General features: G+C 43.0%; 1 protein-coding gene across 1 annotated transcript; it reads left to right on the top strand.

The window, feature by feature from the left end:
- Positions 1-7,489: 7,489 nt before the first annotated feature.
- LOC126510449 (60S ribosomal protein L34) lies at positions 7,490-7,930 on the top strand. The gene has a single exon (XM_050157048.1). It carries the CDS (start codon positions 7,543-7,545, stop codon positions 7,894-7,896), a length of 354 nt encoding a protein of 117 aa, XP_050013005.1. The 5' UTR covers positions 7,490-7,542; the 3' UTR covers positions 7,897-7,930.
- The last annotated feature ends 4,705 nt before the right edge of the window (positions 7,931-12,635 follow it).

Raw genomic sequence — 12,635 nt, 5'->3', positions numbered from 1 at the left:
GGAGTGAACGACAGAGTTTTCTAGTAAACTCAGAAGAGGCAGAGACTAAGAAGGGGCTTAAAGGATGCACAAGCTTTTTGAGTGGAGAGGTGGAGAAGAGGCTGAAGTGATCTTTGCTCCATCACTCCGTGGATCAATCAGGTTTATTCTCTAATGTTTGACTTCCAAACTTTATTGAATAATAAAACATTAAAAGAAGTTCCAATACCTGGTGGGGTGAAACCACGCTGCAGCTTTTAAAGCTGCAACATCCCGCCACCACAGGTCACGGGCTTGTCCCACCAGGGCCTTCTTCTCATTGCGATCCCCCCAACTGTGCACCCTAGGTCTCCAAAAGTGTAGTCACAGCCATCCGAGGGCTCTATAGCTATTTGAATCAGCCCTCATCTCCAGGCCTGTCATTCAGGCGGCCAGTGCACTTCCACACTGCACGCTAGCTCTAGACAGGTGGGCTTCTCCTGCCTGTGAGTCTGCTTCTAAGACACCCCACCCCACCCTGGCTCCAAGCACAACCTAATGCAAATGCTTAGGCTACCTTCATGGAACTCCTGCTGCTCCCCTCTCAGGCTGGTCCTGGTCCTATGTGGCCTGGCACAAGCGCCAGGGCCAAGGGGAGCTAATCCAGCTCCCTGGTCAGCCCCCACAGACATCTGACTGCCTGCCGCCAGAAACAGCTACACTCACCACAGCTTTGCCTTCACCTTCTGCTCTAGTTGGCAGATCTGATAGGATACTTGAGAATTATTAAAGAGGAAATTAAGTTTAAAAAACAAACAAAATAAAACAAAGAACTTTATACACACACACACTACATCTTTCTTATGTTAAGAACAATGAATATTATAATGTAGGGAGTTAGGTCTCTGTATGGTTCCACAATTACTGGTTTGAAAAATGAAAAAATTAAATTAAAAGATAATCAACTTAGCTAGGATTGACATAAAGTTGATTAAAATTATTATCAGTATGGTAAAAAAAACTGGTTTGATATTCATTTCAAATATGAAAAATTGACAAAGAAGATACAATCCTTAGAAAGACCTACAAATGAAACTAAGAAAAATATTCACTAAAGCAGAACCTACTGCACCATTGCATTATGAAATTACAGAGCAGCAGCCCAAGGTTATTAGAAAACCAACCTTAATTTATCCAGTTACCATACAAGAATGACCAGCAGATGACAGATACTCCCAAGGCTATGCAGAAGTTAACTGGGATCCTGTAGAAATGTTAGATTTGGAGAGAAGTGAGGAAGCAGTTGTTTAATATGATACACATTCACCTTTTGTGAGGCAGGTTGTTAAATTCATGGGCAGCTCAGAACAGAATTATTCCACAGGATTGGAAAGATATAGCTACAGCAACATTGGAAGCTGGTCCTCAGTTACAATAGAAAACAAGGTGGAGAGAGGAAGCTAGGGTCATAGAACAATGAAGTAGAGACAGAGGTATGGAAGTTTCCAAAGACTAGCTTCTTAGAAAGGGCCAGTATACAGTATTGAAAAATACAGTTTAGATTTGATGATCACAGCTTGTCCCTGTGCCATACAGCAGCTTTGGAAGCTTGGGACAGAGTTGAAGATTTAGGAAAGAGGACTGAGTCATTTACAAAAACTTATACAAGGCCCAAAAGAAGCCTTTACTGAGTTTTGTTTTACAAAGGTTGATTTGAGTTGTAAATAGAATAATAACAGATGCAGTATTTAGGTAAATATTAATGAAATCTTTGGCTTTGAAAATGCTAATTAAGAATGCAAAAATATGATTAGACTTTTAAAGACAAGATCATCACCCATAGATAAATAGATCCAAAATAGAGATGATATTGAATATCACACTTATGATGATACTTGGATAGGAGAAGTGATTTTTTTTTAATTTTAAGAAGGTAAGCTGTTTTAAATGTGGTCAACAAGATCATCTAATAGGGGAGTATAGGCAAGGCATTCCTGGAAACAATAGTTTGTATAGATATAATCCAAACAGAAGGCCACAGTGTTCTGGAATATGAAGAAGGTGTGGCAAAGGCGAGCACTGGACTAATGAGTACAGATTAACAGGGGACAAACAAGGGAACACTTGGCTATCAGTAAATGTCTTACGGGACCTCTCATAGGTCCCAATGTCAAATTTATTTCAATCATTCCCTGTAAGCATTGAGGAAACCCTTCCACAATTAAAAGACTTAATGCCTGCTGTTAAGAACCATACTGCTCTGGATGACATAAAAGCTTCACTAGAAAAAAACAAAATTTTCAGGAGAGACCATGAAATAAGAATTTTAGCAAGCTTCTATAACTTATCAATGACCAAAGCTAAAAATACAAATAAATGGCATTGTGATTGAAGATTTACTAAACACATGAGTGGATGTAATAAAAGTTTCACCAAAATTTTGTTATCCAGATTAGCCTCTTAGAGGTAAATATTCAGCTTCTAGGGATTGGAAATTAATCTCAAGCAAAAACAAAGTACAAGGTGGGTCAAGTTTATAGGACCAGAAGGACAGGTAGGGAAATTAAAGCTAGATGTGGCTAACATAGCAATGATTTATGGAGATGTGATTTTGTTATAGCAGTAAAATCACAAGTTACCATTCATCCAATCTCAGAAACAAACCATCAACTAAAGTATGCTTCTGAGAAAAATATTAAAAGATATTAAGAACAGTCACGACTATTCAGGATGTACTTAAGCAGGGCACAACATCTGATCTTTCAAAGGTGCCAACAGTAATACTTTTAAAATGGTTAACCGACAAACTCTGTGTGTAAAATAATTGTCTTTGACATCAGAAAAATCACAGGCACTAGAACAGCTGGTAGAGGAGCAGCTAAATGCTGAACATACTGAAGAAGTGACCAGTCCTTAGAAGTCTCCTATATTTGTCATTAAGAAGAAATCTGGAAAATTCAGACTGTTAACAGATTTAAGGGCCATAAATAAGGTGAATCAGTCAATGGACTCTCTACACCCTGGAATTTCCTTGCCTTCTCTATTACCTAAAGGATGGTCTATTATTGTAATTGATTTAAAAGACTGATTTTTTACTCTTCCTTTACAAGAACAGGGCAGAGAAAATTTTGCCTTCACAGTGCCTATTTACAGTCCCCCAATTGTTAAAAAGATATCAATGGAAAATTCTTCCACAATGGATGTTAAATAGCCACACCTTACATCAATATTTTCTACAACAGCCATTGGAAATAATCCCTAAACAGTTTCCTCTGTCTATAATTTAACATTATATGGATGATACCTTACTAACTGATTCTGATGCAATACCTTAAGAGAAATATTTGAAGTAAAGAAAGTATTTTCCTTGTTGGGGAAAAAGTACAAAGAGTAGATTCTATAATTACCTAGAATATAAAATAGATTTACAAAAAAGTTGAACCACAAACATTTCAAATCAGGAGAGATCAATTCTGAACTCTTCATGATTTTCAAAATTTGCTGGGAGATATTAACTGGCTACATCCCACAACTGTATTAACAACTCAAGAACTAAGTAATTTATTTCAAACCTTACAAGGTGAAACAGACCTAAATAGTTCAAGAAAATTATCAGCTGAGGCTGAGAGAGAATTGACTTTGGTAGAAAAGAAATTGCAGGATGCACATGTGGAGTATTTGGATCCAGAGTTTGATTGTATTCTGGTTATGTTACCCTCTATGTATTCTACTACAGAAATTCTTATAGAGAGAGAAGATAATATTTTAGAATGGATATTTTGCCATACAAACAAAGTAAAAAAATAAAGATCTATGTAGAAATGCTGTGAGTGATATGGGATTTCCCTCTGTATGTTATGAATATGTTTTTATTGTCATTGGTTAATAAAGAAATTGCATTTGGCCAATGGCTTTACAGAATATAGCCAGGCTGGAAAATATCTATCTATCTATCTATCTATCTATCTATCTATCTATCTATCTATCTATCTATCCATCCATCTATCTCTATATCTATCTATATCTATATCTATCTATATATCTATCTATATATATGTATATATAGAGAGAGAAGGCAGAGTCCAAGAGAAGCCATGTAGATGCTGCAGGAGAGACAAATGCCAGATGCCAGACAGAACCTTACTGGTAGGCCACGACCACGCAGTGATACACAGATTAATAGAAATGGGTTAGTTTAAGATCTAAGAGCTAGCTAGAAATACACTTACACTATTGGCCAAACAGGATTGCAATTAATACAGTTTCCATGTGATTATTTTGGGTCTGGGTGGCTGGAAATGAATGAGCAGAATCTGCCGACATAGAAAGGTTTTAGAATTAATCATGAAAGGAAAATTGAGACTTTGTCAATAACAGGAATAGACCTGGCAGAAACTGTGGTGCCTTTTACTAATGCTGAAATTTCCTCATTATGGGCAGAAAATGAACATTGGCAAAGAGCTTTCAGTAATTGTTTTGCAACAAATATCTCAAAAGAAGAGACTTCAGTTTAAAAAAAGAACTAATTGGATCATTCCTCACATGGTACAAGGAACATCAGTTTCTGGAGGCCCTGTATCCTATACTGATGCAAATAAATTAGGAAAGGCAGGTTATAAGTCAGGAAATTTAAGAAAAGTGGCTCAAAGCCCTTATGATTCTGTTCAAAAGTTGGACTTATATGCTATTCTCGTGATATTATTATATTTTCCTGAACCTCTTAAAATAGTTACTGTCTCTCAATATACAGAATTGTTTTATATATTGAAACTACTGACCTTATTACAGATGATTCAGAATTAACTTTGTTTCTTATTCAATTACAAGAAATAATCAAAAATAGCAATCATCTCTTTTATATGACACATATCAGATCCCATACACGTCTAACAGGCCCTCTAGCACAAGAATTCAATGAAATCAATCAACTATTAGTAGTAAATGTGCTAAAAGCCTCAACATTTCATGAGAAACACCATGTTGATAGTAAGGGTTTAAAGAAGTATTTTTCTATCACTTGACAACAAGTCCTATTTATTCTTTGTATAACCAAACTTTGTATAACTACTACCTGCAAGAAGTAACCCAAAAGTTACTCAAAGAAATGCAATTTGGCAAATGGATGTGTTTCATTTTGTGGAATTTCAACGAGCAACTGCTTTGAGTTCTGAAAAAGCTGATTCTGTAATTATACATTTTTTTAGAAGTTATGGCCATCATGGGAATACCTGTACAAATTAAGACTGACAACGCTCCAGTATATATATCTAATAAAATTAAATAATTTTTTGTATATTACAACATAAAGCATATTACAGGTATACCACTCAATCCTATAGGACAATTATAAAAAAGATCTAATTGCACTTTAAAAGATATGCTTAATAAACAGGAAGGGATAATAAAGACCCCCAAGAGATAGATTACATAGCTCTCTATTAACTTTAAAGCTTTTGTATGCTAATGAAATATGGAGAGACATTGGATAGTAGAAAAAACTGCTGAATTAAATTGGTCTGTGTACTTCAAGGATATGTTGACCTCAGAATGGAAACCAGGATATATGTTACTTGGGGAAAGAGTATTTGTTTTGGTTTTCACAAGAGAAGAAAAATTATGGATACAATCCAGATCGATAAAGATTAGATTTGAACAGGTTGAAACCTCTTGATTAAAGAGAGGTGGTAGTTCACTGATCAGTTTGATCATTTAATCCAAGCTAACTTGTAAAACTAACAAATGCTTTTCATTCAATCAGTTATAACCTACCAAAAAGGGAAACTCCCCAGAGCTAGGGTTGGGGCAGAGTTTTGTCTTTCTGGGTCTGGGTTACCTCACTCAAAATGGTGTTTTCTAGCTCCATCTATTTGCCTGCAAATTTCAAGATGTTGTAAGTTTTTTCTGCTGTGTAGCACTCCATTGTGTAAATATACCACATTTTCCTTATCCATTCTTCAGTCAAGGGGCATTTAGGTTGTTTCCAGGTTCTGGCTATTACATATGTAATCACTCATAAATGGCTTTTAAACATAAAGCAAAGAAAAACAGCCTACATATCACAATCCCAGAGATCCTAGACAACAATGAGGACCCTAAGAGAGACATACATGGATCTAAACTACATGGGAAGTAGAAACAGACAAGATCTCCTGAGTAAATTGGGAGCATGGGGACCTTGAGAGAGGGTTGAAGGGGAGGGGAGAGGCAGGGAGGGGAGCAGAGAAAAATGTAGAGCTCAATAAAAATCAATAAAAAAATGTTTTTGAAGCAGACAGGTAGAGAAGAGGGTTACGTAATCTTTGCTTTGCTGTTCTGTGGATCAATCAGGCTTATTCCCTAATATTTGACTCCTGAGCTTTATTGAATAATAAAAGATTAAAAGAAGCCCCAATAGCCTACTATGAGACATTGGTATATGGTGGGTCTGCTTCCATTCTTGCTTCCTTTTAAATTTCAAAGTGTGAATGTCTTAGAGATGTCTTTGTTTTGCAAAGTCCACAGCTCCTCTTTCCCTGCTAGCTGGTGAGTATCTGGGAAGGAGGAGGGAAGTGGAGACCCACCTTTAAAATTTTCATGCACTCCTGTGTCACAGGCAGGGCCCTTGAAAGGTTATATGAGTTCAGAGAAGATTCAACTATCCATCTCTCAGCTTGTCAGGGATGAGACCGCAATCCTCGCTGGAGATGCCTGACTCCAAAGTTGTCTAGCTGCCACTTCGTCAGCCTGCTTTGTGGGTGCCAGAGCTCGTGGTTGAGACTTCCATGAACTGCCAGAGAGCTGAGCTCAGAGCTGGCCTCCATCAGACCCTCTGAAGTGTTGAGGACTTTGATGGGAAGGGATGCAGATGTTTTGACTGATCCAAGGCAATCAACCCGACAGCCCTGCTCCCCTCATGTTCTGGACAGATGGCGGCTCTTCGGGAGAAGCCTACAGACCCACGTGTGATGAATCATTACCTCCCCTCTCCAACTCATCAAGATAAAAGCTGCAAGCTTGGCCTTGGGTATAAACTGTGTAGCTTTCTGTCAGAACAAGCCACAGACTTTAATGCACTAGGGTAGCATTCAGCCAACTTGTAGCTATTTGTGATGACATGCATCAATGGGTGGCATCTGTCAACCTCACTGAGTTAGTTGTCTCTGAACCAAGAATGTCAGCATCCTTCTCCAGAGGGAGGACGGGAAGTCAGCCTGCGGGACGCTGCACGCTGAGAGAGAGCCCTATGTAGGCTGACAGAAGTATAGGGATATAAAGAGCAAGACAGAGGCTGGGGCCTTTTCATGGGGTCAAAGCGAGCTCTCCTGCCTTTTAAGTCACTTAAATATACTTCTCTGTGTGCTAGAAATGGAACCCAGGGCTGCCGATATGGTAGGCAGGCGCTCTACCGCTGATCACGCCTCCAGCCCTTTAAACACCTTTAAAACAATGGCATGTCAGTGCTCCTTTGGTGGTGGGAATGATTACAAAAATAGGTCTTTCGTGCTTCTCTACTTTTACAAGACATGTATTCCTTGCCCCTTGAAAGAGAAATGACTTTAAAAAAAAAATCCGCTCTTCCGGGGACGGTGCTTAGAGGCACTCAGGATGGTCCAGCGTTTGACATACCGTCGTAGGCTCTCCTACAACACAGCCTCCAACAAAACTAGGCTGTCTCGAACCCCTGGCAACAGGATTGTTTACCTTTACACCAAGAAGGTTGGAAAAGCACCTAAATCAGCGTGCGGTGTGTGCCCAGGCCGACTCCGAGGGGTTCGTGCTGTGAGACCGAAAGTCCTCATGAGATTGTCGAAGACAAAGAAGCATGTCAGCCGGGCCTATGGTGGCTCCATGTGTGCCAAGTGTGTCCGTGACAGGATCAAGCGGGCTTTCCTTATTGAGGAGCAGAAAATTGTTGTGAAAGTGTTGAAGGCACAAGCGCAGAGTCAGAAAGCGAAATAAACGTGCGGCTTTTTTAATAAAGGTCAAGGCTTGGTCTGTAAAAAAAAAAAAAAAAATCCACAGATCTCACATCTGAACGTTGAAATAGCAGCAGGATTTAACAGCCCTGGCCCGAAGCCAGCGGACCTGGGAATGAGGCCCAATTCCGCTACTCATTTTGTTTTGAAAACATAAGTTTTCTTTAGCTCAAGGCCCTCGAGAGAATACATTCAAAGGTTTTCGCTTGGCCCGTGAGACCGACAAGCACACTGCTGCCGGCGTGTGTTTGCACAATGGTCTCCCAGAGCAGATTTCAGGAGCTTTGGTCACAAACAGTGCAGGATTTCTTGAGGAGGATGATTCCAGAGAATGAGGCAGTGACAGGCAACACATGAGAAACAAGGAAGAGGAGGAGCAATAAAGGTGGCGTAGGGGCTAGTGGCCACCATGGGACACTGGCTTCAACTCTCCATGGTCCCTCTGAGGGAGAGTGTGTAGCGCACACCCTGGGCTCATCTGCCTAAGGGTGGGAGGCTGCAGTATGTCCCCTGGCTTCCTTCCTCACTGTTTTTTCTCCCCCAATAGCCCATGTTACTTTTCTTCTGTCCTTGCTCTGACCAAACGCCTGATGAGAAAAAGCTCAAGGAAGGACTATCTTGACTGATTGTGAGGGTACGGCCATGATGGTGGGGAAGGCATGGCTGAGTAGGGAGGGGAGCTCATGGCTGTGACCTGCAGGCCTCACCCTGGCAGTAGGAGCTCGTGCCTGAGACTCCGAACTTCCTCACAGCTCAGAGGAACTGGCAGGTAAGAAAGTAGGGGTGGGGCTATATACTTTAAGGCAAGCTCTTGCACGATTCACTGTGTCTGCTATGCTCTGCCTCCCAAAACAGGACCAGCAGGTGGGATTCAAGGGTTCAAATACATGAACACGTGGAAGACAATCCACATTCAAACCTGTATGGGGGCATTATCTGGTCAGCTTTACGTAGAGGTCGGACACACCATAGGCGCAGAATGGACTCTGACAGGCAGATACAGGTGCAGGGGCAGTTCTGAACGTCCCTAGATCAATCGGCCTCCAGTAAGCTTGACCGTTTACTAAGGCAGATGCTGAAGTCCAACTGGAGGATGCAGAGACATTTTGCGGCAGTTGTGTGTGGTAAGCATAAACCGTACTGGGACCAGTGGCAAGGAAAAAAGGATAGAAGTAGGCTTTTACTTAGTTACTGTGACCAGACACTCCCCAAAAGGACACCGGGTACCTAAGATGAGGGTCTATATGTGCCAAGGTGACAGCGTGCCAGCATACTGTGCAGACACGGGCTACATTATAAGGAATGATGCTAGGAAGGGATGCACCACACTAAATGGAGAAAAAATATGGATTCAGGGAGACACGTGAGTCCTTGCTCTCTCAAATCCCAGCCATGACCTTGGGCAAGCCACTTCACACCTCCGAGCATCACATTACTTGAGTATAAAAGGAAAGAAAAGATAGCCGCATCCAAGTTCCTCAGAACGTTTAAGTGATATGATGTCTATCCAGCGCTGTTGGTCTAACCATAGAGGAAACGCTCACAAGATGGACCCTGTGGTTATTAGGTTAAAGTGTCTTTTCACTTCCCACAAAGATACAAAGCAGTCAGAAAGACAGCAACAGTGTTTCCAGTTCACAGGCCTGTGTAGAACATTCACTGAAGGCTCCTGTGCTAAATGTTTGAGTCCCTGGGAAGGTGGCAGACCCCTTAAGAGGTGGGGTTAAACTGGGCAAGGATTGTGTCTGTAATCCCCAACACTCAGAAGTCTGAGGCAGGATGGTTGTCATTAGTTTAAGGTCAGTCTAGGGTACATGACAAGTTCCAGACAACCTGGGCTACAGAGCGAAGAAGAGGCCAGTAGGACAAGCTTCTCTGCTCTGCTGCCGGGAGCCTGGCTCTCTGGCTTCTTTCTCCCTGTCTTAATAAACTGTAGAGGAAAGGAGGAGCGATCTGGAGCAGCCGGCCCGTACCTTGCCTGTGTTCTCAGGCTGTCCACCTGCCCTGACATTGTTCTGCTGGCGTAGCTGGAGATTCTGAGTGGCTGGAACAAAGCTGAGCCAGTTCGGTGGGTACCCCAGCTGAGATAATGTTGACCCTTGGTCGCATTGCTATACAGCTGCCACCAGCAGGAGCTGGAGGGGGTAGCTCTGGGCACCTCGGGACTCCAGAGGTGTCTCCTACTGGAGAAATTGACTTGATATTAGGTGGAGCCAGAAGGAAGCAGGGAAGGCCTTGAGGTCAGCCTGGTGGAGATCAGTAGTGATGAGGAGAGGATGTTACTCAGTTCCTGCCATGCCCTGCAGGCTGGAGTCCTGTGCCCAGTTGCTCAGAGGGTCAGGAAGAGAAGGCTCAAGGATGATGACATTGCCTGGCGTGGTGGCATACGCCTTTAATCCTAGCACTTGGGAATCAGAGGCAGGAGAATGTCTGTGATACAGGAAGGAAAGGCACCACTCACAAGCCTGCTTTTCTGGTGGCTCCACTTACAAATGGAAACCTGCATACAGTTACTATTCACTTCCAGGAGACCGTGTGTTACCTGGATAGGAGACGGCCTCTGGCACAAGGGTTCCTTGAAAATGAATTCTATTTCTGCCTCTTACTAGTTGTAAAGTCAGACACTAGCCAAAGAACCTGCCACAGGCCCCCAAGGACTAACAGGCTGCTACTTGCTTGCACAGGGACAGGTACTCACTTAGTCACTTGGACTGGGGGTGTTAGTTACCGTGTTTGCGCCAAAGCATCTCAGGAACTATCCTGAGTGCATCTGGGGATACGAGTATGTTGGGGGTTGGATCTTTGCAGCTCAACATGGGCTCAAGCCAGATCCAAAGCTGTGGGGGTGGGCCTGGACCTGGGCCTGAACCTGGGCCTGGGGTGGTGGTAGGGTGGGGGCTCCTGTGGGCCAGAGGCTAGCTTAGAAGAGGCTTGTGGTGGGGGGGGAGGATGGATGAGCTGGCTCCATGCTCCCGAGAGGGAGGTTGCCTGACTCTGAGGCAGGCCTTCCCTGCTGGCTTAGGTTTTCCCGGCTTTCTGCTATTGTCCTCGGGGACATGCTATTTTAGGTAGCAGTCAAAATAAAACCGAGATTAACCCAGAATTCTTGGCAGTCGAACAATACCATAATTATGTAGTTTTTAAGTTCAGAAATTAGGCAGCTGACACTGACCCACCGGGGGTCCCAGGGCAGCCTTGAAGAAAATAAGGCCCGAGTCTCGGACTCTGTCACCTTCACAGACGTTTATCCACAGGCAGCCACTATAGAACCGTAACACTCTGTGAGGGGTTGTTTTGTCTCTGAGGAGTCATATTGCCAGGACAATAGTGAAACTAACTTGTTTCTGTACCAAATGCTGGTCTGTTGGAAGGGTGACTTATTCCTTTCTATATCATAAGTCCCCTCTCCACGGTCCTGGTCCCAGTGGCCGGAGGGCAGCGGAAGAACAGAAGAGCTTGTGTTTGGGGCTGAAGTACAGGGCAGGAATTCAGTCGAGGAGTATGTCTGCACTTTGATTGCCAATGAGGGCTGCCGACCCCAGAATCTAGCAAATAGACTCCTCCTTCTTTGCTAGGCACTGGGGGTGGGGGGAGTCAGACCTCTGAGAGTGAGCGCTTTTACCCAGACAAAAGAATGAGAGATTCAAATAGATGGAGGGGTCAGGATGATGTCAGTCGAGGTCACTGCCTGAAGAATAAAACAGTGGCTATGAACAGAGGCTCGAGCAGATCTCTGAGCTTCCCTGCAAAACGTCAAAATGCCTGGAGGAGGAAAAATGAAGCAACAGGGGTAATCCCAGAGGTGTGCTGAGAAAAAAACCACGACTATCCTTCAACACCAACCCGGCCCCAGGGATAAGGTGTTTCTGGAAAATCAATGCACTTAGCAGGAGTACAGATCTTGGCCAGGAAAGCGACCTAGCAAGAGATTAAGTTAGGAAAACTCTCCCCCTCATCCCCTGGCCAACTGCCTTGTTGGCTTGCAGGCAAGCAGACACCTAGCTGTTGACAGGCCTTCTTTTCTAGAGTCTTCTGGGAGCGGGTACCTTGTATCCACGGTAGCAACATGGGAGTGGCCTGCCCCCCTTCCCACCAGTAAAGGACCTGGATGCAAACACTTTTCCTACTGACTGTAACTGGGGGATGTTTTTCTTTCAAGAAGCTCTTCTACTACCCCCTTAATGGGGGTCATGGGCCAGCTCTCTGGGGAAGGTTTCTTAAAGATGGATCCTAACTTTTGACTTGGTTGCTGTTTGATTCCTCTCTCTCTCTCTCTCTCTCTCTCTCTCTCTCTCTCTCTCTCTCTCTCTCTCACACACACACACACACACACACACACACACACACTTACACAAACCTGAAACTTCTTTCATGGCCTCAGTAGCCAGAGAGAAAAAGAACCAACACCCTTGGGAAGCTGTTCCTGCAGACTGAATGTTCAGAGTTTCTAAACTGCTTATCCTTCACACTCACCCACAAATTAAGGTGCAAAGACATTTTCAAAACATCACCGAGTTTCACATGCTAAATTCTCTAGAAGAAACCATTTTCAGAAAGCAGAACCATTCCATATGACTTAATTGACATGTGATATTTTTTTTCCAGGAAAGCCGTCCTTCTACATATGCCTCTCTCGGTTCCTCAGATGTCTGTCTTGACACTAGTCTGTTTTGGACACACGCAGTTCCTTGTTTGGAGAGCTATTCGCCCTGGACTGTCCTT

The sequence above is a fragment of the Alexandromys fortis genome, unplaced genomic scaffold, assembly GCF_014885135.2.
Source record: "Alexandromys fortis isolate MF-2015 unplaced genomic scaffold, M_Fortis_MF-2015_v1.1 scaffold_19, whole genome shotgun sequence".
Taxonomy (NCBI): Eukaryota; Metazoa; Chordata; class Mammalia; order Rodentia; family Cricetidae; genus Alexandromys; species Alexandromys fortis.
Note: the sequence above shows the minus strand (reverse complement) of the source record. Positions and strands in the feature narration are given on the sequence as shown.

Coding starts and splice junctions, on each gene's coding strand:
- LOC126510449 (XM_050157048.1), top strand. CDS start 7,543: ATGGTCCAGCGTTTGACATACCGTCGTAGGCTCTCCTACAACACAGCC.